Genomic DNA, 27,789 nt, shown 5'->3' with positions numbered 1-27,789 from the left:
CACCAGCACACAAAATAAGAAGAAGAAATAAGAGACTGCTGGAGAATAAAAGTTTATCAGCTGCTTATGTGTGTCTTTATTTTCTCTCCCTGAGGGCTCTTCGATCAGACTAAGTACTTTGAGCCTAAGAGGTGATCAGATGTGTAAAACCAGGATGTTTAGTGTCAAGCTTCTCATCCACTGGCTCTCGTCCCAGATCAAGACGTCACTGAAGTCCGTTTCTGCTTGGGTTTGGACTGCAGGCTTTTGTAATCTCTCTCTGTTTCCACCCCAGTTCCACATGCTGTTTAACAGATACCTCAAGTCATAAAGGGATTCATCGGGATGTAGGTATATCTGGAAAATGTAACCTCAATGATGAGGAACCAGGCAGTATGTGAAGAACCACAGCAAAAGTCCATGCACTAAAACAGTGTATGTCAGTTATTCTGTTCTTTTCCACTAATCAGCTATCAATCAAATGATCAGAAAGTGTTAATAATTTATATTTTGCCAGTTTTTGAATAGATCAAAACATAAATTTTGTTTGAGGTTGAAATAATATGTAACACATCTAATCAACAAAAATATTTTTTATGGTAATAATAATAATAAAATAAATGAATATGTAGTAACGATGTTGATCTGCTAGATGGCTGCTGAAATTCCAGTTCTTTAAAGATGTTTACTTTGTATGTATGTATATGTGCATGCAAGTGTGTGTCGCAAATTGTCGCTTCATTAGTAAACTTCAGTTCAGCCAGGATGCTGTGGAAAACCCACTGATGACGCCTGGCTTTCTGAATGTTCAGTACGTGCACGGCTGCACATAGTCTAATATATTTATATACTGTAAAGGCAGAAGAGTTTCTTTATCATAATGGCTTTCTACTTTTGGGGGTTTGTGCTTTTGGCCATTCATTTGCGTCATCAGTGTTGAGATGTGCTGTTAATTTGCCTGTTGTTCAGGCGTATCTGAAATGACAGCAATTTGCATCTAAAACAAGGCTCACTTTGAATAACAAAATGAAGATGAGCAATGCATCTTTAAACGTGTGACACACGCCAATCTTTTACACAATCCAGTGTGTACTTGGACGTGAAATCAGTTTGTTTGGCAGTGTCACATTAGTAGACACACGCACGCATAGTCGTATTGTGATATTAATCGTGTGCGCGCCTGCTTTGAATCTCTCCAGAATATTCAATAATGGTTTGTTCTTATATAAAGAGATAATAAGGTGTACAAATTTCTAATTATTCACATGATATCATTACCTATCCACACTTTTGACAGGTTTAACAGATTAAAATACAAGGGAAACAGCAGTATTTTCTTTATTGTTATTATAATTTTTTTATTATTATGTATCATTATTAAAGGGATAGAAAACCCCCAAATTTAAATCATTTACTCTCCCAACCCACAGATGTACAAACTGACTGGATGAGTGTGTTTTTCTTCTACATAAAGAAAGTCAGTTATATCTGGGATGGCCAGTAATTTTAATTTTGAGATTGACTATACATTTAAAATAGGCTATATTTTCATACTCAACACTACACTTTTTTTTCAGACTAGTTACCAAAGCCTAGATATATGTACTTATCATGTCGGCCAAGTAGGAAAATGACACGACCTGCCCGACCCAACATGTTTCTTGTCATTTTTGTTTTTGTTGCAAAACATTTCACATTACCGTGTCCATAGCTCTTTTTTTCTTAAAATGCAAATATATCATGCCAAACTCAACATATGAGATCCTCCTACATAAGTCATAACCAGACAATTTTGAGAACCAGATCTGGATGATTAATGGGATGATGATGGATCGCTCCATGCTGCTGTTTATATTTCTTTCAGGTAAAGGATTAATGTAACATTACAGATTAACTTTCAGAAAAATAGATTTTATTTATGTATTTTTATTTTCTTCTTAGATGTAGGACAGGTTTTATATATATATATATATATATATATATATATATATATATATATATATATATATATATATATATATATATATATATATATATATACTATGAGTTATATTGTAAAAATTATATTTAACCAAAAAAATGTACCCTATTGTTTTGGTTAAATAACTTATTTATTATTATTATTATTATTATTATTATTATTATTATTATTATTATTGTTATTATGATTATTATTATCATCATTTAAATGTATATATATATTTCATATATATATATATATATATATATATATATATATATATATATATATATATATATATATATATATATATATATATATATATATATATATATATATATATATATATATATATATATATGAGTTAACTACACTTAAAAAAAAAGTTTTCATCGGGTGGTCTGTCTTTATGGTATGCTTACTGGGCACTTATTTACATTTAATAATTTTACAGATGCTTTTATCCAAATTGACTTTCAAATGATTACAATAGAAGCAGTCAGATCAACAAGAGAGAAACAACAGTATAAGTGCCATGACAAGTCTCAGTCTAGTACAGAACACATAGCCACGGATTTTTAGGGCCCGAGCACCGAGGTGCGAGGACCCTCTTGTATCTGCTTTGTTTTTTATTATTATTATTCTTCTTCTTCTTCTTCTTCTTCTTCTCCCGAATGAATCGCATTTTTGAGGGCTTTAACATGCTCAAAAAGTCATGAAACTTTGCACACTCGTCAAACCTGGTGAAAATTTTCGTCTGATATAGGATTCAGAAGAGGGTGTGGCAAAATGGCTCGACAGCGCCACCTATACCAAGAAAATCAACAGCTTTCCAGCTATGTTTCACATACATGCACGAAAATTGGCACACATATGTAACACACCAATACCTACAAAAAAGACTCTTGGAGCGAAATTCTAAACCCAACAGGAAGTCGGTTATTTTTAATATTATGAGCATATTTTGTGTAATTTTGGTCATTTCCATGTGTTGTATTTTAACGAACTCCTCCTAGAGAGTTCTTCAAATCAACACCAAATTTGGTATGCCTAATCTAAAGGCCTTTGCGATGTTAAATTGCGAAGATCCTGACTTTTCGTTGAAGGGGGTGTCCGTGGCGGCCTGGCGAATTTCGATGATTCGCCATGAAAAATGAAGTTGCTATAACTCACACATACAATGACCAATCTGCCCCAAACTTCACATGTTTGATGAGACTCCGAACCTGAACAGATTGACATGCCCATATTCAGTTATAGTCATAGCGCCACCTATTGGCAACAGGAAGTGACATATTTTACGCTGCGACGAACTACTCCTAGAAATTTTATGACATCAATGTCTTTTTTGTGGTCAGTCTAATCTAAAGGCCTGTGCGATGTTCAGTTGTGAAGATCTTGAGTTTTCGTTAAAAGGCTTGTTCATAGCGCCCCGACGAAGTTCGATGTCTCGCCATGCGAATAAAAGATGTTATAACTCAGGCATAAGATGTCCGATCTTCCCCAAACTTCACATGTGTGATAAGAGTCCTGGCCTGAACAGATCTTCAGGCCAATATTCCACCGGGTGTGGCAGAATGGCTCTATAGCGCCACCTATACACTTTCAACGGAGTGCGCCTCGAGCTATGTTTCACGTACATGTACAAAAATTGGTACACACATGTAACACTCCAATACCTACAAAAAAGTCTCTTGGTACGAAATCCGGATCCCAACAGGAAGTCGGTTATTTTGAATTTTCCCTTCAAAATTGCTGTTGTTTTTTGCCATTTTCAGGGGTTGTACTTTAACGAACTCCTCCTAGAGATTTATTCAGATCAACACCAAACTTGGTCAGTGTAATCTAAAGCCCTTTACGATAATAAATTGCGAAGGACTTGAGGTTTCGTTAAAGGGCGGGTCCATGGCGGCCTGACAAATTTCGATGTTTCGCCATGAAAAAGGAAGTTGCTGTAACTCAGACATACAATGTCCAATCTGCCCCAAACTTCACATGTTGGATAAGACTCTTGACCTGAACAGATCTACATGCCAATATTCAGTTATAGTCATAGCGCCACCTATTGGCAACAGGAAGTTACATATTTTACACTGCGACAAACTACTCCTAGAAATTTTATGACATCAATGTCTTTTTTGTGGTCAGTCTAATCTAAAGACCTGTGTGATGTTTAGTTGTGAAGATCTTGAGTTTTTGTTAAAAGGTGTGTCCATGGCGCCGTGATGAAGTTCAATGTCTCGCCGTGGGAATAAAAGATGTTATAACTCAGGCATAAAATGTCCGATCTTGCCCAAACTTCACTTGTGTGATAAGGGTCGTGGCCTGGACAGATCTGAAGGCCAATATTCCATCGAGTGTGGCAAAATGGCTCAATAGCGCCACCTATACACTTTCAACGGAGTGCGTATACACTTTAAACGGAGTGCGCCTTGAGCTATGTTTCACGTACATGTACAAAAATCGGTACACACATGTAACACACCAATATCTACGAAAAAGTCTCTTGGTACGAAGTCCGAATCCCAACAGGAAGTCAGTTATTTGGAATTTTCTCTGCAAAATTAGTGTTGTTTTGGCCATTTTCAGGGGTTGTACTTTAACGAACTCCTCCTAGATATTTATTCAGATCAACACCAAACTTGGTCAGTGTAATCTAAAGCCTTTTGCGATCTTAAATTGCGAAGATCTTGAGGTTTCGTTAAAGGGCGTGTCCATGGCGGCCTGACAAATTTCATTGTTTCGCCATGAAATAGGATGTTGTTGTAACTCAGGCATAAAATGTCCAATCCTCCCCAAACCTCACATGTTCGATAAAAGTCCTGCCCTGAACACATCTGAAGGCCAATTTTCCATTATAATGATAGCGCCACCTGCTGGCAACAGGAAGATTGGCACATATATGGAATAAACATTGATATATTCTACTTATATTTATGAGTTTAAACGCATATTTCTCACCGTTCACCTATTAACTAAAGCCACTCGCTGCCGGTGAGCCCGGGTGCGAGGGCCCGTTCATCGCTGCTTGCAGCTTTAATTTTATTTATTTTTTTACTATATGAAAGACATGAAAAGTGTTAGTATTAGTTGGTTAAGTGCTGGCAAAAAGATGAGTCTTTAGATGTTTCTTGAAAATGAGTGAACTCGGCTGTATGAATTGAGATTGGGAGGTCATTCCACCAGCTGGGCACAGTCCAGGGAAAGGTCAGTGAGAGTGATTTTGAACTTCTTTGGGATGGCACCACAAGGCGCCGTTCACTTGCAGAGTGCAAACTTCTGGAGGGCACACACGATTGAACTAGTGAGTTTAGGTATGTTGGTGCCGTGTCAGTGGTCGTTTTGTAGGCAAGCATCAGTACCTTGAATTTGATGCAAGCGGCTACTGGTAGCCAGTGTAACCTGATGAGGAGAGGAGTAATGTGAGCTTTTTTTGGCTTATCGAAGACAACCCTCGCTGCTGCATTCTGGATCAGTTGAAGAGGCTTAATAGTACATGCAGGAAGGCCTGCCAGGAAAGCAATACAATAGTCCAGTCTGGAGAGAATATGAGCTTAGACAAGAAGTTGGGTGGCTTGCTCTGACAGGAAGAGTCTAATCTTCCTAATGTTGTGTAAGGCAAATCTGCAGGACTGTGTCATTGTAGCAATTTGGTCTGTGAATCTTAACTGATGATCTATCACAACTCTTAAGTTTATGGATGATAAACCCAGCTGTATATAGAAGTTGTGATGAAGCAATGGGTTAGCTGGAACCACCAGGAGTTCTGTCTTATTAAGGTTGAGCTGAAGGTGATGGTCATTCATCTAGCTAGAAATGTCAGTCAGACAAGCTAAAATGCAAGCAGCTACCGTCGGATCATCTGGTTGGAATAAGAAAGAAGAGTAGGGTGGCATCAACATAGCAGTGATAAGAAAAGCCATGCTTCTGAATGGCAGATCCTAATGACGTCATGTAGATGGAGAAGAGAAGTGGTCCAAGTACTCAGCCTTGAGGAACCCCAGTAGCAAGTTGTTGTGAGTTAGAAACCTCACCCTTCCAAGACATGCTGAAGGATCTATCGGAGAGGTAGGACTTCAACCACAGGAGTGTGGTTCCAGAGATGCCCATCTTTTTAAGGGTGGACAGGAGAATCTGGTGATTAACGGTGTCAAAAGCAGCAGACAGGTCCAGTAAGATGAGTACTGAGGATTGTGAAGCTGCTTTTGCCAGTCCCAGGGCTTCAGTAACCGAGAGTAGGGAAGTCTCAGTTGAGTGGCCACTTTTGAAGCCGGATTATTTTGCTGTCCAGGAGGTTGTTCTATACAAGAAACTTAAGCCCCTTTCACACTGCACGTCAGACCCGGCATATTGCCGGAACATTGCCGGGTCACCTTCTGTGTGAAAGCAACCACGTCCCGGGATTGAACCCGGATAATATCACCACACTCTGTAGAAGAACCATTTTATTTCCCCAAACAACTTCCAGTGAATACTCTTAAAAGAATGAATTTTAGATTAGTGTGATTTTTTTTATTTATATAATTATTGTTGTGGGCAATGATTAAATTTTTTAAAACCACGATTAATCACATGATTGTCTGTGATAAGTCGCAATCAATCGCATTGTTATGCACAAAACTAATAATGCATTCAAAAGTAATGTATTGTGCACTTTTTCCATTTAAAAGTACTGCTATATGAACAAAAGCAATAATATTTTGTAATAAGGTGCTTTTTTACAGCAGTATTCCTTTTACATAGTAGCAGTTAAAATATGGCTTGTAAATCTTAACAATAATGCAAATAAATTCAATATAAAACAAGCTATTTGTAACTGCCAGGACATTAACGTCATTATAGAAAATATTTTTTATTTCGCAGAAGAATAATTAGGGTGTGCTCACACTAGGCAATCTTAACCCTCAAAGCCTGGTTCATTTGACTAGTGTGATTGCTCCATTTAGCAGTCCCTGGCTCGGTTGGAAGAGATGGGCCAAAGCTCGGTTCAGTTATGTTTCGGTGAGTGTGAGCGCTAACCGCACCGGAGTACAGATCTTCTGATACGAGCTGCATGACTGCATGAATATTTCTGAGTGGCAAAAGCGTTAGATGTGTACAGCAATATATTTTGAGGGCAGTGTGTTACCAAATCCCATATGACTGAAAATAATAAACCACAAAGTAAACAAAACAATGCACTCCTTTGTGCTGAGCAAGCAATTCTCTGATATCTTCACATGCTATTGGAAACTTCCTAATTACCATTTATGAAGTCGTGATTACGAGCTCGTTGCATTCTTTTCTGTTAAAAATAACAGTGGACAGTGGTTTGTGAATGCTAATGCTTAGCCTAAATAATATGATCAGGAGCACCCCCTCTTCAGACCCATGATTTGTCTGTATGTGTATTCAGAGCTAGTGAGCAATGGAGTTTCATAATAATAATAATACCGTATTTTCCGGACTATAAGTCACACTTTTTTTCATAGTTTGGCTGGTCCTATGACTTATAGTCATGTGCGACTTATTTATCAAAATTAATTTGACATGAATCGAGAGAAATGAACCAAGAGAAAACATTACCACCTACAGCCACGAGATTGCGCTCTATGCTGCCAGAGATGCTGCTCAGTGCTCCTGTAGCATACACTGAGCAGCATAGAGCTCCCTCTCGCAGCTTTAGATGGTAAAGTTTTCTCTTGGTTCTTGGTTCTAAATAAATGCGACTTATAGCCCAGAGCGACTTATATATGTTTTTTTTTTTTTTTTTCTCATCATGACGTATTTTTTGACTAATGCGACTTATACTCATTCTTATACTTGTCCAGCCCTGATAATTTTATAATCTACAAAAAATAAAAAATATAATTTCTTTATTGGCAAATTGAACAAATGTCTGAAGTGATTAGAGAAATGTACAAAATGTTCCAAGTGTTGGTACAAAAAGTTTTTATGGGTGTTAAAAATTCTTTATTGTTTTCTTCTGTTTGAACAGCATTTATAAATGAGAGGTTACTGTATGTCAATGGACAGACTACTGCAAACACTACATTGCTTAATACGACTGCCACCACTGTTCTAAACACCACATCATCTGCTCCTGTGACCACTGTATCAAATACTACAGCAACAACTACCACCTCTATTACCAATACTACCAACTCTATTACCAATACTACCACCCCTGTTATCACTACTACCACCCTTGTTTCCAATAATACCACTCCTGTTATCACTACTACCACCCTTGTTTCCAATACTACCACTCCTGTTATCACTACTACCACCCTTGTTTCCAATACTACCACTCCTGTTATCACTACTACCACCCTTGTTTCCAATACTACCACTCCTGTTATCACTACTACCACCCTTGTTTCCAATACTACCACCCCTGTTATCACTACTAACACCCCTGTTTCCAATACTACCACCCCTGTTATCACTACTACTACCCCTGTTTCCAATACTACCACCCCTGTTATCACTACTAACACCCCTGTTTCCAATACTACCACCCCTGTTATCACTACTACCACTCCAACAACAACTAGATTAAGTGCTAAGAGCACCACCACTTTAATCACTTCATCAACACCAACTACCATCACAAACCAACTTTTAAACACTTCTCAACCTACAGGTATGCATTTCAGAGTTCTCTTAAATTCTGGGCTGTAATACAAGTAAGATCATTTCAAGTATTGGTCGATGATGACTTAGTAGTTTCACTGCAGGTAATACATGTCCAGAGGAAAAACTTAACGGTTTGACCTTCCCAGTCACTGTGATCGGTCAGATGAACTATTCAACACAGCTTTGTCCTTCAGGAACAGCCAGTGGTATGTAGTATTACAAAGTAAATAGTCATAAACACAAAAACATTATATATAAGCATTAGTAAAAAAATACAATAAAATAAAAATATATAGTAATTTGACTTAATTTGTGTCAGAAGTTTGTGTCGGAAATACATATGCAAAATTATAGTTTTACCCCATATTTTTGATTTGTGCTCTTGAAGCAAGCATGTTTAACTGTTCTTGTGTGTCTTTTATGTCTTCTGCAGCTGGTTTTCCAATGGCCTCAGCTCAGTGTTTGAATTTACCACTTTTCCCCGCATTTGGTGGAGTTAAACTTCTGGACTGTGGCTTGAACCTGGAGGTGTTAGAAAGCAAAGTCAACGTCTGTATTTGTTTTATTTATTTAAGTATTTCTTTTTTTTAAATTCAATAGGGGACAATGGTTGACAATTAAACAAATTCACATTAATTTTTAATGACAAAAGTTGATGGGAGTGTTATTTTAGTATCATTAGTGTTTATTAATATTTTTTATGAGTTTTAATTCCATTTTATTTTTCAATTACCACTGTTAATTATTTTAATATATTATATTATTCACTTTTTATGTTAATTTTTTATGTTAAAATTTTATATGAAATATAATTTTTATATACTCTAATATTTAGAGTTGGTGGCAGTTTAATTGGTGTAATTAAGAGTTTGATTGATTTGACTGTTGGCAAGCACATTTCTTACACCAAAAAACTGTAATTATTTAGTCAATGGGTTGGATTCTGCCATTTTAAGTGCTTTTGATTAAACAAATATTGGCACAATGGTTTTGGTTGTTTTGTTTAGGCGTCTGTGGAACAGAATATGTACGTTGCCTCCAGTGTCCAGATGCTCACGTCCAAACCTGAGAAGCTGACGTCCAAGAACATCACCTCAGCTGCTACAACTGTCAGTAACCTGCTGTCTGCCAGCATGTTAAATGAGGTAAGAATGTTCAATCAATACAATATGTTCATTTGTTTGTCTGACAGTGTAACTTCATCATGTAGAAATGTAATAATATTGTAATAATAATAATAATATATCTTTTATACAGTCAGTTGCAGAGGCAGTGGTGGCCACCATTAGTCAGCTCATGCACACGGATAAAGTCCAATACTCAGAAGACACTTACAGTGCTCTCGAGAAGTATTTACACTCCACACATACCTGTCCTACACAAAAAACTCCACTATATATATATATACTTTGACCCATATTTTTTTTTTGTTGCTAAAAATATACCCCAGTGACTTAAGACTGGTTTTGTAGTCAAATGTCACGCACACACACACACACACACACACACACAATTTGAATCAGTGAATCAAAAAAAAAAAAAAAAAGGTCTCTATCCTGCTTTAACCATTCTTTGGTAGAACGACTTGTGTGCTTGGGGTCGTTGTCTTGCTGCATGACCCACTTTCTCTTGAGATTCTCAGACAGAGGTCCTGAAATTTTCCTGCAGAATTTGCTGGTATAATTAAGAATTCATTGTTCCATCAATGATGGCAAGCCCATATGCAGCAAAACCTTAGCTGGTTCACCTAGCAGCAGATGGCCCTCAAAAAAAAAAATATATATCTATATATATATTGGGGAAAACTAGGCATCTTAATGGGCACAGACAATGGAGTGAGCTCTGCGGCCCTCCCTGGGCTTAAATGGGGAGATGGGAGCCCTCCCTGGTCTTGACTCGGGAACCGGGAGCTCCCCTGACTGGGGCTCGCCCGACCCAATGATATGAATATGAACATTACTAGTTCTTCCATTAAGGGACGTGGAGGAACACACTGGAAAATTAAACCAAAACACCATTCGAAAAACTGCAAATAAACGAGGAGAGGTGAGGTCTCTGGTTCTGTCACGTTACACTCGGGAAGTAGAGAGGAGACGCTGGAGAATAGAGAGGAGACGCTGGAGAATTCTTTAGATACAGAATTTAATCATCAACAAGCATACACAAGAACTAAGAAAACCTTTAGTACCAGACAGATTAATCAACACAGGGAACACTATTTAAACAAGTGACACAATGGGACACCTGGGAAAAAATGAACTAATTAATGACACACAGCTGGAACCAAATTAACTAAACGGGGAACACCTGGGACTAATATAACTGAGGACATGAATAGGAAATATTAACATATAACTTTTTAATCTAGATTAAAATGTCCCATTTGAATTGTGCTGAAGGCATTCAGAATATGTGTGCTACCCAAATAAATAATGACTAAAAGTAACGTTAAGTCTTTGAGAACGGGTTTCTCAAGCCAGGTAGTGCATTAGACCAGGGTCTCATCTCCTGTTTCCAAAATGCATCACAAACTGCTTGAGAAAGCTGTAAATGAATTCCTCATTGCACAAGGTGCAAACAACCTTACACCTGTTTCACACATAATCCGTCTGCAGTGCGTACCCGTTTCATATTTTTTTACTCGTTCCAGGAGCATTGCGTCAGCAGCAGTGTAGCAATCGTGTACATATCGAGTAGTGGACTGCAAGCGCGTCCTGTGTGAAAGCACAATGAGTATGAGTCCATGCTGCTTCTGCACCACATATGAAACACACAGACTGCTTATGTGTGAATATATATATGCACAAAAAAGTTAATATTACTACACTACAATTTTGAAAAAAAAAAATACTAGGTGTAGAATATATTTATTTGTCCCTTTACAAAATTCACATTTGGATATATTTATTACACTGCAAAACTTTGGAAAAATAGATGTGTAAAACATGAAAAAATAGAGAAGAAAATGGTTAAGAATTGTACTATTATTATTAGGCAACCATTATTGGTAGCACTTTATTTTACAGTCCTGTTCCTCATGTACATACTATGTACTTATTATAGGAATTACAATAACTATGTAATAACTAGGTACTAACCCAGAACCTACCCCTAAACCTAACCCTACCCCGTGTAGTTACCTTGCGTTACCAGAACTTTCTTAGATAAATACACTGTAAGTACACTATAAGTACATGTTAGTACACGTACAGTAAAATAAAGTGCAACCATTATTATTATTATTATTATTATTGTTGTTGTTGTTGTTGTTGTTGTTTGGATGGATATGTGTTTAACTTTTGCATATGTATATTTTATATAGTCTCACAGAGACTTTGGAGGATTTTGCTTTGAACATGAGCAACATTAACTCTAGTGTACTGGTGCAACCAAACCTGGTGGTGCAAAGCATCAAGTTGTCACAGTGGACCCCCCAAGTGCAATTCTACGCTGCAACAGGTCAGTGACGAAACCTCATATATTTATTATACATCTGTGATGATATCAAAAAGACATTTCTACTTAAACTAAATTAAGCTGCATTTAACTAGGACTGTCAGAGTATTCTCCTGAAAGAAGTCGTCTGGGTCCAGACGCTGCTAACATGGCATCCTCTTCAGGACGTCCCGTTGATCTCATGTTAAATATCAAAATGCAGAATGATTCCCAGAAAGACTGGGGTACCGTTTATGTTTCTGTTCTCATTTTGAGGAATAAAAATGAAGAGTCAAAGTTTTGAATATATTTTCCCTCTGTTTCCCAATAGGGAACAGAAATCTCAGTATTGGAGTGGTGCTTTATGAAAACGATCAGTTTTTCAACTCAAAACTATTTAATAGTGAACTCAATACCAAGAGAAGGGTGGTGTCGGCCAGTCTGTCAGACAGAAGCTTGCTTGATAACGTGGAGTTCACCATCAGGCCAGAGGTAAATGACTGTAAAATCATGATGATTACATAAAATATGGGAGCTTCCCAGTAACTTGTGTTATTTATTTTCCATATATATTTATATGAACATTAAAAAAACTATATAATAATAATTGTGCACACATAATTAAAACCATACTTTCACTAAATTAATCATAAATTAGGAATACAAGAAGTTGCTAAGTAGTATAAAATTACTGCGTGCATTTCTATTAAAGTTATTATGATTTTTTTTTTAAACTATAGTTATAATAATTTATTACTTCTGTATTTTTGTTCTCATAGACTTAAACACTTTCTTTATAAATAAATAAGTGCACAGCATTGTGTCTTTATGTTTCCAGAATACATCCGGCTCAACATCCTACGACTTTGCATGTGTGTTTTGGGATTACACTCACAGAGACTGGAGAACAGAGGGCTGCATCAAAATACGTGATCCCAATGGAATGCACTGTGAATGTAACCACACCACCAACTTTGCAGTTCTTGTGGTTAGTTTAACATACTCGTTTAAAAAAAAAAATACATGTTTAAAAGCAAGTGAACTGCCAAGATAGGCAGCATAATGGAACATAATTTCCTATAGAAACTCTCTATATATGCAGTAAATAATGTTCCTTGCGTTAAGGGCACAGGAGACATGATTCATAACCTATTTTAAGGGAATATTCCATTAGCATAATGCTAAGCTAACTTCATTTGTTATGTTAGCTTACCTCATGTCGTAGTTAGTAATAATACACAGGACACTTTAATGTTTGGTGAATGTAGGTGAACTACAAATATTTATTATCAAGATTTTTCTCTCCTTGTAGAGCTTTAGAGCAGACTACACTTATTCTGAAGCTTTAAACTGGATCAGCATTGTGGGATGCAGTCTGTCTATTGTGGGTTTGGTCCTCACCGCAGTTTATCAAATTAAGACCAGGTAAATGCTCTGGATACGAATAAATGGTCCTTTACCGTACTCTACTATAGTAGAATAATTTTTTGTCATTCTACTGTATATTTTGATTTAGGGCTGGACAATTTCTAATCCTGGACATTTCTAATCCTTATTACAATTACAGATTCTACAATTAAATAAACATTCAAAGTAGCAATTAATCGTTAGTCCCTTTATGGTATTCTACGTGCTTAAAGGGTTAGTTCACCCAAAATGAAATTTATGTCATTAATAACTCACCCTCATGTCGTTCCAAACCAGTAAGTTCTCCATTTATCTTCGGAACACAGTTTAAGATATTTTAGAATTAGTTCGAGAGCTCTCAGTCCCTCCATTGAAGCTGTGTGTACGGTATACTGTCCATGTCCAGAAAGGTAATAAAAACATCATCAAAGTAGTCCATGTGACATCAGAGGGTCAGTTAGAATTTTATGAAGCATCGAAAATACATTTTGGTCCAAAAATAGCAACAACTATGACTTTATTCAGCATTGTCTTCTCTTCCGTGTCTGTTGTGAGAGAGTTCAAAACAAAGCAGTTTGTGATATCCGGTTTGTGTATGAATCATTCGATGTAATCAGATTTTTTTTAACCAGTTCACCAAATCGAACTGAATCGTTTTAAACGGTTCACGTCTCCAATACGCATTAATCCACAAATGACTTAAAGGGGGGGGGGGGGGTGAAATGCTCGTTTTCACTCAATATCCTGTTAATCTTGAGTACCTATAGAGTAGTACTGCATCCTTCATAACTCCAAAAAGTCTTTAGTTTTATTATATTCATAAGAGAAAGATAGTCTGTACCGATTTTCCCCGGAAAAACACGAGTGCCTGCCCAGACAGCAAGCAGTTTCGGCCCAGGTCTGGCCCACATCTGGCCCACATGGATTTCATGCGGGCCAGATGTGGGCCGGATCTGGGCCAACACTATGTTGCTGTCTGGGTGGAGGCGTGACGTGTGGGCGGAGCTAAAGAATCACGAGCGCGAGTAGGCTTTTGTGTTGAGCACGTCTGGAAGCTGTGACACTGTGAGGACAAAACCAACCAAAACAAACCACGGCTAACAGTCAGATTCAGCGTATATTTATGATCCAGAATCAGATCCAGAGGCTGAAATTGAACAAGAGCAGCATCAGCAATCAGTCTCTATGTGGTATGTACTGAAACTGTATATATTTGCTTAGCGGTTTTGGAAAATGACTAAGTTCCACTTACTTTGTCGTCTTTTTTTTTTCTTTTAAGCTGTAGATGTGGAAAGTGCAGTTTGATGACAACATCGCATGTTGTTTACTTGATGTGCTTACGCGCCGATAGCTAAGTTAATAACACAGAGATATTTGAAGCAGTTTTACTCGTGCAGTTTGATGACAACATCGCATGTTGTTTACTTGATGTGCTTACGCGCCGATAGCTAAGTTAACAACACAGAGATATTTGAAGCAGTTTTACTCGTGCAGTTTGATGACAACATCGCATGTTGTTTACTTGATGTGCTTACACGCGGATAGCTAAGTTAATAACACAGAGATATTTGAAGCAGTTTTACTCACCGCCTGCGGTTCCAACACACGATCGTGACCCTTTTTCGTTGGGACTGCATTATCCTTAAGAAATAAGCGATGTGCAAATCCGGCGTCAAACTGGACCTTGTTGTAAAACAAGCATCTTCGAAATGCAGGGAACAAACACAAACACTTGCACAACTCCGTTGATGCTCTGTAAAAATAAACTCCCATCCACTGGTCCCTTAATGCTGTTTCTCTTTTGGTAATCTGTGCAGGGTTGTCTTGCCCTGGCAACCAAAAACACACTTCTTTTGTGACATTTCGCGACGCTCTCGCTCTGATCAGTGAAGTGTGTTGTGCTCTCAGTGCTGTGCTATACGGGAGCGCGCACTCTTCTTCTTCTCTAGTAAAGAGCGCGCGCTCTTCCGGCAGAAGTGCCTCAGGACCCATATAAGGAAATTCCGCTCCATCTAACGTCACACAGAGCCATACTCGAAAAAAAACTTTCCGAAACTTGTGACAAACCGGAAGTAGTATTTTTGGAACAGAAATACTCCTTCAAACGCACAACTTAATTTTTGAAACTTTGTCCATGTTTAGCATGGGAATCCAACTCTTTAACAGTGTAAAAATCTCAGTATGCATGAAATAGCATTTCACCCCCCCTTTAAGCTGTAAACTTTTTTAATGTGGCTGACACCCCCTCTGAGTTAAAAACAAACCAATATCCCGGAGTAATTCATTTACTCAAACGGTACACTGACTGAACTGCTGTGAAGAGAGAACTGAAGATGAACACCGAGCCGAGCCAGATAATGACTCGTTTCACTTCACCAAACTAATAGTTATTCTATACAACTGGTTCTTGGAACAAAGTGTATTCATTATTTATTTTTTTTATTTATTTTATTAATCCTCCTGATTTATTTATTATACATTTTTTCTTCATCAACTCCACAGGAAACAGAGAGGAGCCAACTCCACTATGCTCTTGGTGAACATCTGTTTGTGCATGACCACCTACTACCTGCTCTTCATTTTTGGGATCAACAACCCGGTCCAGAACTCAAAGGCATCTGTTTCAGAGCAGAACGTTATTCCTTCTTCAGATGTGCAGGAGAATGTCGATCAGGGTCCTTGTACAGCAATCACAGCTCTGTTGCAGTACTTCCTGCTGGCCACGTTTGCCTGGAACATCCTGTATGCAGCTCATGTGTTTTTCCTCATTAGAAATGCCCTCAACGGTCCGCCCCGAGCTTTCCGCACCATCGCCATGACAGTCGGCTGGGGTACATTTAAACACAATGATATTAAAAGTCATGACAGTTTAATTCTATTTGCATAACTTGTAAATAAAGGATAAATGGTATTAAATAGTTTATATTTGAAGCTGCAGTTCGTAACTTTTTTTTGGTTAAAAATGATCTGAAATCAATACTTGAGCAAGTACATGTATAGCCAGTGTTCAAAACAATTGCCTTACTTTATCTCGCTTCACAATGATAAGCTTATAATAATGTTTTCTAATTTGAGTTGTAGGGTAAGGTTTTCGCGGGAAATTCGAGAATGTTGCTGCGTCATTACTTCACGTCTGTAAACATAAAGAAGTTGTCCCAGCTACTAGGCTATCACATGTAAGAATCCTGCAGGTGGCTGATCATTTATTGCCTTTTCTCACAGCAGCTAGAATAATTCATTTTATTATTTTGATGGCGGATGTGTTTATGAAACATTTATAAAAATGAAATGAAATTATATTCTAATTTCAAATTCAAATACGCATCTGATTACAGATCGCCTAAGATACACAAGATCTGTATTTTAAAGATGGGAACATAATTTGCTTTTTGGGTTAAAATAATTTCTTAATATGAAACTGAAATCACACCCCGATAAACATAGTCATGCAATGCTGATGTATTTACTATTAAGAATTTGAGAATAAAGTTTAACAATAATAATAATTTGCACGGTTTGATGTGATATGAGGTAAGCGAGGGTTACACTTAATCTCCATTGGTAGCACGATTTATTGCCTCAGTTGGTCAGAACAAACTTGGCAGACTTGTAACTTACTTGTTCAGATAAATATATATATGGTGAAAATTCTTATTTGGGTCATATCTTCCCAAACATAGGAGAGAATCTTTGATTGCGAAGTACAGTAAATGTCCACACTGGTGTGGTGACTGATTGCCAGTGTGCCTCGAAATATTCACCTCAATACATTAGATTAATCGGCACTTGAGCCATGCCGGAGCACAACCAATGCAAGGAAGATAATTTAGCATACACCGGCAATTGCAGCTTTTCAGACAGAAATGGCGACAAAGAGGCAAAAACTTACGTACTGCAGCTTTAATAGTGAAATCCAGACTGATAATGATTTATTGTTATAGTATGTAAATATTACAATTATATACTATTTAGTTAATATACTACTAGAACAGTAAATAAACAGTCATTTTAAATGCTATATGTGAATTTGAGCTTCACAACATTATTAAGTACAATTTGGTAATCGTTTTTTTTTTTTAGATTAGCTGAAGATGGCATTTAACTGTTATTAATTTATTCTTATTTTATTAAAGATTAACTTGTTAAGTGAGTAAAAGTAGCCTTAACTTAAGATATAAAATATGAAAGGAGCATGAGGATAATATCATTATAATCATAATATCATTCATAATAATCATTCTGAAATATCACATTCATATATAATATGTCTAGGTCTGCCTGCTGTTATTGTCGGCGTCTCACTGTCCACCACCTACAGCTTTAGGAACCCTTTAGGTTATCGACAAGAGCAGTTGTAAGTGAAAAAATCGCTTCTATCACTTTATCCACTTTATATTTCACAGTGGAAGTAAGCTATTTCTTGTGAATCTGCAAGACTTCTACTTCTTTGTCCACTAGAGTTAAATAACTAGAAGAATAACATTCAGTAAATGGGAAAAACTCTTCCCAGATAGCACACGTACATCTACAAGATGTCTGTTAAATATCTTTAAAGCATCAGCTGTATACAAACATCTGATAGACATCTTTAAGATGTCAGTTTTACATTTATTTTAAATCATACACATCCTAAAGACATCTTCTAAACATATATAGGACATTTGATAGGAAACGTCCTTTAGACAAATTGCAGATGAAGAAATACTACTAAAAAAATTATGACTAGCAGATGTAAATGCAGACATCAAATACACTCTGTGATGTATATGTCCTATCAGGTCTTACACTGCAAACCTACAAACCATAGTGTTTATGATTACGAAAATACATTAAAATAAAATGATTGCACATCAGCTTGAAACATCAAGCAGCACAACGGAATGTTTTTGTACTTTTAAACTAACTTTTTTTTGAAGTAATGTGGATATGGCACAAAAAAAATAAAAATAAAATAAAAAAATAATAATAATAATATATATATATATATATATATATATATATATATATATATATATATATATATATATATATATATATATATATAGCATTTTATTTATAGTATTGTGTGCAAACAACATATTTTTAATGTACATTACTTACACATTCCCCAGTTTTTCTCCGTCTTTATTTCTCTTCTTATTGCTGTAGTTGTTGGTTGGCGTCTCTGGACAAGGCGGGAAGGTTTGATCCGAAGCGGCCGATGTTGTGGGGTTTCTTGCTCCCTCTAGCGGTCATGTTGTGTTTTAACACATCTCTGCTTGTCTACTTCTCTCAAACCATCTGCTGTGCGAATCCCAACCTCAAGAGGTATGTAACTGAACTGAATGATCCATGTTTAAAACAAAGTACAAGTTTAATGTAATCTTAACTGATGTTGTTAATAACATTTCTTTACTAAAGTATAGTTTTGTTTTGAATATAGTTTAAATTCTTTCATGTGAGCAGTATCTGAGGTGTAGTTCTCAGAGAGGCAACATTTGCTGTTCTGTAATAGTTCATATTTTCTGTATTATTTAAATGTTTATTTTGGTTCTTTAGCTCACTAGGGACTCCTATGAAGAAGAAGATTTTGAGTAGTTTCTCTCTGGCTGTGGTGCTCGGTTTGTCCTGGATCGTTGGTTACTTTGTGCTCATCACTCATGACAAAACACTTTACATCATTCTCAGTGTGGTCTTCTGTCTCTGCAACACGACACAGGTGCGTCAATACACTATACTTATCATTTTTTTTTATTTAAACTAACACTAAGGACTGTATTTTATGTTCAGAAAATATTTTTGTGAGATTTATTCAAGCTTATGTTTTAAGATATTAGGTATATCTCTGTCTTGCATTGATTGGTGACTGACCACTACATTTTTTGTTCTTCAAAGGGTGTTCAGATTTTCCTTTTATTCACACTGCAGTCTTATCTAAAGACAAGGACTCGATATAAACTGGATTCTAAGAATGAATCAAAGGAGGAAGCTTAAATGGACACAAAAAGAGGACAACAGACAATATCATATACAACTCTTTTATTATTATATTTATTTCAATTTAAACTACTTTATTTTTGTGGTAGAAAACTTTTTATCTGGTGACATTTAAGTAAATTTAATATCAAATGCATAGTCTCATATACTCATATTGTAAAAGTATATTTGATAGAAATTTACGATATAACATAAAGACATTTAGGCATAAAGACATTATATGTAAATTAATGTGGTTTGTTTTATTTGTTGTTTATTGCTCTCAAGGTTCAGCCACTATGAAACAAGACACAACTATGTTTTAAAGTAATATTTGCTATATATTAACATTGGTGTCATGGGTAGTTTTTACAATAGGCAAGATGAAGATCAAATCTAATATAAGATCTAACAGTGTTGTTTTATTTTTATTTTTATTTTTTAATAATTCTATACTCTCCCACAAGAAAGGCAAGAGTAACAGTACAAACCAACCCCAAACATAGACGAGATCCGTAAAGGGGTCATTTGATGTTGCTAAAAAGAACATAATTTAGTGTATTTATTTTAATGAAATGTGTTTATGTGGTTTAAGGTTGCCCCGCCTTTCTGAAACGCATAGTTTTTTTTCTTACAGAGCTCATTGGTCTCAAAAGTGAGGTGTCCTTTGATTGGCCAACTATACAGTGTGTTTTGATTGGCCGAATGCCTCAAGCGTGTGACGGAAATGTTACACCCCTACTGTGATGCTGTGTTCCAGTCAGAACACGCGCGACAAGACAGAACAAATAAAACACATTACAAATGAGGCATTTGTTGCATCTAATAGGGACATTATTACTGATTATAATGACTGATGCTGTCTTTTTATGTGTTGCGTTGCATCACGCCATGGAAACATAAACCATGTCTGCATATTTGATTGGAGAAATGACAAACAACAAGCCCTCCTCTACACCAGCGATTCTCAATTCCGGTCCTTGCATCCCCAACCTCTGCATATTTAGCATGTAAACAACTCACACACTTAAACATAACCATGTTGTTATGTGAAAATAAGACTTACATGGGCTGAAAACTTGATCTGTGGGAGTTTTAAATGAGTAATAGGCTTGGTTAAATTTATTTACCAAAAAATTAAAACGTAGTCAAAAGTTAATTAATAAAATGAATAGCTGAACATAAGTTCACAATAAAATATATTGTTTAAACTGTTTCTGTCTTGAGTTTTTTTTTTTTTATTATTGTTTTTAATAAATGTAAAATGCCTAAAAACACTAAATTGATGGGATTCATACATGACTTTAATAAATGTTATATTCATTACATTGTTAATGTAAAATTTTTTGAAGGTTTTTAAAAAAAAATTTTAACTAAGAAAATGTGACTGGGACATGAAGTTACATCTGATAAAAAAAAAAAAAAAAGCCTCCTTACTTTAGAAAACCACTGCACACCACTGATTTATAATTTATATAATATAATTTATATATATATATAATTCTTGCTCCCAGAATAATCGAACATACAAGAGCTTTAACATTAACCCCCCGGAACCATGAATTTAGAAATACATAATAATTAAGACTTTAATAAAGTCTTTCAAGCAAACAGTGATAATCATGTAGATGTGGCAGTGGTACGTCTATCCTGTAGCCTGGTTATGAAGATGGGTGTCTCTCCGCAAAGAGGTCCATACCAGCTAAGATTTTTGGAAGCCTTAATGATCTGAAACAAACAAGACAACAGCCAGAAGGTACCCAGTAATGTGCTCATTCATATAATGGGGAGGGAGGGAGGGTTGCGAGTCGTTGAGCATACTTACGGAGCAGTAGTGGCACGTATATATATATGTCCCGTGTCTAATAGGAGAGATGTGGTGATTGGAGCGATTGGCAGCTGACCGCATCAGCTGTTCACAGCCTTGCCTCCGTGGCCTGACTGAACTGACGCTGCGCTCGATTTCAGACAGGAACCACTTTTGCAAATTTACTTGAGTTTATTGAACACAATTTATCTTTGGCGGTATGGTTCCTTATGGGGGTTCTTGCTCCCAGAATAATTGAACATACAAGAGCTTTAACATTAACCCCCAAAACATAATGAGAGTATTACGGCCTGAAGAAGAACCCCCAAAACCAACCTTGTTCCAGTCCTGCAAAGAGAAAAGACAGTGTTATTGAGATATCCTTAATGTAACCTACTAGCTAGCGAAGGGGTATCTCCCTTCTTATGAGGCAGAAAATAGCGAGCTCTCTATAATTAAGGTAGCTGGTAATAGCAGCGAGGTATTTTTCCAGGGGGAGAACCGCAAATGAGCAGCATGTCCCTGAGCTTGGTATGAGTGGTAGGAGAGTAGCGTTTCCTTGTTTCCTTCCTGCAAAAGTGAAAGATAATGTTATGGAGAAGTCCTTAAGCAGCCTATGGTAGGAGAGGCGTGTTCTCATGTCTAAAGCGAGGGAGAGAATAGCAAGACCCCTCTTATTTTAAGTAGCAGGGGTGTTCATCCTCTGCTGAAGGATGAACAGCAGTCCCCATTTTTTTTACGTAGCAGTGTGGGTTTTCTCTAAGCAGCAGTTCCTTCCTCATTCTTCTCATTCTCCATTCCTTCTAATTCGCTTCCTCATACTTTTCATCCTCCATCTCCTTCTTCTCCTCATTCTTCTCCTCCTTATTTCCTTCTTCTCATCCTCCTCCTCATCCTTATTATCCTCCTCATTTTCCATCTCCTCATCCTCTTCCTTATCCTTACTATCCTCTTCATTCTTCATTTCCTCCTCCTCATCCTCCTCTTCATTCTTCATCTCCTTCTCATCCTCCTCATTCTTCTCATCGTCCTCCTCATTCTTCTTATCCTCCTCCTCATTATTCTTATCCTCCTCCTCCTCCTCCTCATTCTCCTTTTTCCCTTGCGGTCAGTGTCGTATTTTATTATTATTGAATGTACGTAGTACAAAATATCCACTGGTTATAACCAACGCTCCTATATTTAGTTGTAGATCAGCTAAAAACATTACTCTGCTTCAGAAGCCTGTCCAAAAACAGTTCATGAGGAGAAACAGACATGACTATAATCACATACTTATCACTATGAAGTAATAAAATCCAGATTGTCAAATACGCAGGCGTTTCAGAACATTTTGTGAGCACAGATACTCAACACTACTTAATACGGTGACATGTATTTCAAGAATAAGGTCACTTGATTTTTTTTTTTTTTTTGATGACTTGACTCAATGCAACAGCTGACTACATGAACGCTCTTACCTTCTAACGCAGATTTGTGGCCATTTTTTGGACTGAAATGTTGAATAAACCCCGAAACACACGTGAACGTAGTCATGTGGTGAGTCTGGCCAATCGTGAACAGCTGTATGTCATCGGTGCTCCAGCTGTCACTCTGGAGAAGTGTAGGCTGAATCAGCCGGCTGCTCTCGAACACTCTCGTGATACTTGATGACACGCGTGACGGTCATGTGCGTCGGCGAAGTCTTAGTCGGTTGGTTTGCATTTTCGAAAACACCTGATGCTCATCGAGTCAGCTGCTCAAGATTGGATGCAGCTAGTAATTCTCACTAATGATTCCCGATGGTTTCGGAGGATGGTTAGTCGTCGCCCTCTGTTTTTCCAAGAAGGTACACCAGGGTTCTTGCGGCCTTGAGTAAATCCAAGCACTTCCGAGACATTTAATTTTCCAGCACTTTAGACTGGGTAAATTACCTTATTTTATTTTTTTTATTTTTGTTTTTATTTATTTTTATTTTTTGCTGCAAAAATACTCTTACCTTAGTTAAGCACATGCACAGAAACCAAACGGACACCCTTACTTGTAAAACGTTTGGATTTTAAGGTGCATAAGCAATTTTATTGTTCTAGACAAATCATCAAATTGCCAACAGGTTGCGCACTTGGCCCGGTACAGCGGTTCGATGTCCTTACAATAATGATGTCCTTGGATTTTGTCCCAAAAACGATTAATGTTTGTGGGAGAATGACACATCATGTTTATACGTCCTTCGATATGTGATTTGTAGCATAACAAATGGTTAATCCGTTCGGGATTTAATTTACAGACTTGCACATTTCCCTGATTGATGACTGACGATTCCACTGCGTTTCGCGGACTAGCCACAATTAATTCTTGTTTACATTATTCCGCTGTTGTGATGACGATGTTCGAGAGAGTCCAGTCCAGTGACATGATCTGACATGACTGTAGCATTCAACACAGTGTGTGATTATAAAATGGCAATAATACCTACCCTGATGCTGTGGAACCCTGCATATGATTGTATGCATTGCAGTCTTAGAATGTAGTTTAACCTAGCAGGGATTATTTTTTATTTATTTATTTATTATTGCGTAATAGAGCACTCCACAGCCACAGGTGCAGACTCGAGCGGAGCTGCTTATAAAATGAACCATGTTTACCCATAAGAGCAAATATTAACTCAAATATGCGCATTTCCAGGCAATTATTGAATCCAAGCGCTTATACAATTAACCCTGAAAACACTGCATTAATTTTCAGCATTTTCGAGGATTCGACACCCGTACTATGACCCTGTACAATGGCGAATGTGACGCATATGAGCCAAAGAGTTAGCAAAGCGTTTGATCAGGTGCGCACTCAGTCAGCAGAGGCTCGCAGTTGAGCCGGCAAAAGCATTAATCCCTCCGATGCACAGCAGGACTAGCACGTGATTTTGGACAATATATAAACCTCACAAGCAAGCAGTCCCATATCTTGATAGCTTTAAACCAATATCTTCTTAGTGTGTGGAGTGGGGCGGGATCGCCCGCAGCCGGAAATAGGAGTAGCGAAGGGTGCTCTTTAAACAGCTGAAAATCAGCGTTTTTTTTTTTTTATATATGGTCAGACTTTAATTTAAGCAACAGCATACGTTTTAGCATTTATATGACCAGAAATACGATCTGTACATGTAGTATAAAGCACTTCATTGTGTTGAGCAACAGCAAATCGCGGATTAAACCCAGTGTGTTGTAGTTGTCAGAGAAGTTTGATGAAGCATCCCTGAAGCAGCAGCCGTTCATATCGACAGCATTGACCACAGATTAACGAGGCTCGTGGGTATATTAACTGTGTTACCGGTGTGGTAATATGATAGCATGCCTCACAACGTAACTGAAAAATAGCCTTTCAATAAACAATGTCTGAAGCATGTTCGCAAAATAGCACTAGTTTGTAAATATGAAATACTTTGCTTAGCTTCGTGAAGACGTCCAAAGATGAATTATAGTGGAAATGGTCAGTTGTTCGTGGATGCTTTGGTTTGTTGAATATATAGCTTCTTCCAGCGAGGAGCAGATCTCATGTAGGTTGTGATTCGGTCGTATTAGTACACACTGACGATGAATCGCGTGCGAAAGTCTATATCAAGCTTACTTGTATCAATTCAGTCTGTTGCTTGACAAACAACACGGCGAATTCGCTTAAGTTCGCGACTGAAATCTGGTGAGATATTCTGTGGGAATCCTGCCAAACCTGATTTGACGCTTCGTATGGAGATAGATTCGCCGTCTGATAGTTCCTGAGCGAGCAAAGGCTCTCGTGAGCAGTTTGAGCCTTGCGAGTCGTTGAGCATACTTACCGAGCAGTAATGGCACGTATATATATGTCCCGAGTCTAATAGGAGAGATGTGGTGATTGGAGCGATTTGACAGCTGACCGCATCAGCTGTTCACAGCCTTGCCTCCGTGGCCTGACTGAACTGACGCTGTGCTCGATTAAATACCATAATAATGTTTGTCACATTATTTTGTCTAGCCTCTGTAATATGTAATATACTATTATCATGCAGTCTTTTTAGTTTCTAATTTACATTAGTTGGAGTGTAAATGGATAGCTGTTTTCTGATGGACTTTTCACTCCAGCAATGATCCAGCCCTGCCTCTGCTTTAGTGTAAGTCGACCTAGGACGGTAACACAAAACAAAACGTTGCGCTTTTCTAAGCGTGTAAAATGGATAACTATATTGTATGGCGGAATACCACGGCAAGTGCGCCAAGACGAAGTGCTTACAAGCTACCGTCCTAGGTCGAGTTACACTATGCAAATAACTGTATTTAAATAGGGAAAATGTGGAGGTGTTTGGTAGCTTCTCTGCTTGGCCCATATTGAATGAATGGGCTAAGCTCAGTGCTTTCAAAGTGTCACTGCGCGCCAAAGCGATTGAGTGCATGCGCTGAGATGAGAGAGGTATGTATCAACTCGTCTGAGTTAAGGGAAAAACATAGTTTAATATGAAAACATGGTGGAGTATCCCTTTAATCTGTACCTCAGGTAAGGTGTAACATTTTGGTGTAGGATTCATTTTGAAACTACGTGGACAAAAGGAGGACAAAGGAGGTCAGCCATGCCCCATTATATTTGCAGTAGAAAGAGTTTAGAGCTTCTAGTTCTTTGGTGTGCACCTCTCTGATGACCTATCCTGGTCTCTGCACGCCAAACCAGTAGTTAAATCAGCACATTGGTGGCTCTACTTCTTATGGAAGCTCAAAAGCTTTGGTCTGTTTATCAAACTGCCATCAAGCAGGCAATACCGGAGCATTCAGTCCAGAACCAGCAGACTGAAACACAGCTTCTACCTGCAGGTCATCAAAACCCTTGATGAACTGTAAAGCTGTCCATAAAATTGCACTATAATCCCTCTTCATATCATATCATATCAAAGACTATAAATCATTATGTCGTTTGAGTCTTGCATACTTTGCACAACTACATTACATACCTCAAAGCAAAGTCTCCACCTCAACCTTGAACCTGCGCACTTTTTGTTTTTACTTTAATCGTTATTGTATTGTATTGCATTTTGAATCTGTTGTAATCATTATTCTACATTTCTTTTACTTAAACTTCTGTCTTGCTTGCCCCTTGATTATTTATTTATGTTTTTATTCTTGTACTGCTGTAGATTGCATAAGACTCAATGTACTTTCTGTCATTGACACTTGTGCATATGACAAATAAAACTTGAAACTTGATTACCAGGGTTCAAACATTTTAAGGTCTTTAAAAGGGAGCAGTTTCTGCCAATCTCATGTTAATCTTGAGTACCTATAGAGTAGCATTGCATCCTTAATATCTCAGAAGAGTCTTTAGTACAAGATTTCTGAAAGACAGATACACCTTTATGCTTCTATGAAAACAGTCGAGCTGATTTCATAAAGTTAGTAAAAGCAAAGTAAAGGCTTTTGGGCACACTTACATCCTCTTTCAAAGCACCCGGTCATAGGTGTCCAAATGCTGTCCAAAAAAAACTACTAGTTCGCAAAAGTATTTTTTTTTATCTAATTAACAAACAATTTGATTGACAGCAGTGATTCTTGATTCAAAGTTGTTCAGAATAAATAACTCTATCATATGATATGAATATTTTATGTGTGAGAAGTCATGCAATATACAAATATTTACAAACTTGAAAAATGCAAAAAATAATTTTTTTTAGATGCTTTCTCATGTGACCTCGGACTGAGGTCTTAGTAGCTTAAAGAAAAATCCAAAATAGCTGACAAATTTGCCAGAATATACATGATATAAGACATTTGAGCCAGTGACAAGCACTTTAGGAATAATGAGTGATTTTGTATTATGATCTCTGTAGCACCCCTGTCAGGCCGATTGGGACGAGCCTTTTTGACATTGCAAATGGGGTGGATACTTCCATTTTTAAATGTAAATGATTAGTCAAAAAAAGTCATTATTTACTTATGTCTTTTTCACTCTCTCTCCACTCTGTTTGCACAACTTGTGTATCTGATTGTTTTTCATAATTTGCATGTTGTCATTTCCATATGTAGTATAAACATTGCATGTCAGTGTCAAATTTCTTAAACTTAACATGAAATAGACAGATATACTAATTTGACTAATCCAGGTACAGCACAGAACACTATACATAATGTCATGTAATCCTGAAAACCATCCACAATTGTCTTGAGAAATATGTTCTTCTTCATTGTGCATGATATTGACATATCAGCAGTCGCTACAATCAGTCAACTCCTGAACGCAAGTCATGAGATGTATACTTCTGTTGATCATACTGCAATTTCTGAGTAACAAAACATTTCACACTCGCTGATTTGCCACTGACAGTACCATCTAATAGTATATGCAAAATTCATCACTGTGTTTACACAATCTGAAACTCCCTTTGTGTGGGAAGCCAAATGCAACTGAAAATGACAAATCTTATTAACCTCTTTTAAAGGCAAGTGTTTGAAAGGTTCCACTGATGTCAAAAAGTCTTCATGGAACCATCAATGGCAATAAATAACTTTTAATTTTAAAGGGGTCATGAAATGGAGTATCAAAATATTCTTGATATTTACATATATACAATGTTACAATACTGCAAAAAAACCTTAATTGTTGAAAAGTCACGTTCAAGAGCCCAACTAAAGTAAACACT

The 27,789-nt window shown here is 37.1% G+C and overlaps 1 protein-coding gene across 1 annotated transcript in view; it reads left to right on the top strand.

Annotated features, from left to right (window-relative positions):
• The first annotated feature begins 11,913 nt into the window (after positions 1 to 11,913).
• Positions 11,914 to 27,789, top strand: part of LOC127942477 (adhesion G-protein coupled receptor G7-like) — a 163,515-nt gene continuing 147,639 nt past the window's right edge. Inside the window, exons 1-7 of the mRNA XM_052538191.1 lie at positions 11,914 to 12,016; positions 12,109 to 12,237; positions 12,324 to 12,484; positions 12,831 to 12,980; positions 13,305 to 13,417; positions 15,902 to 16,230; positions 17,672 to 17,753. Of these exons, the coding sequence (XP_052394151.1) occupies positions 11,914 to 12,016; positions 12,109 to 12,237; positions 12,324 to 12,484; positions 12,831 to 12,980; positions 13,305 to 13,417; positions 15,902 to 16,230; positions 17,672 to 17,753 (1,067 nt within the window). The remainder of the gene's footprint in view (positions 12,017 to 12,108; positions 12,238 to 12,323; positions 12,485 to 12,830; positions 12,981 to 13,304; positions 13,418 to 15,901; positions 16,231 to 17,671; positions 17,754 to 27,789) is intronic.

Source organism: Carassius gibelio, chromosome A22, assembly GCF_023724105.1.
Source record: "Carassius gibelio isolate Cgi1373 ecotype wild population from Czech Republic chromosome A22, carGib1.2-hapl.c, whole genome shotgun sequence".
NCBI classification, from domain to species: Eukaryota; Metazoa; Chordata; class Actinopteri; order Cypriniformes; family Cyprinidae; genus Carassius; species Carassius gibelio.
The sequence above is the reverse complement of the archived record's forward strand: the minus strand, read 5'-3'. Positions and strand labels throughout refer to the sequence as shown.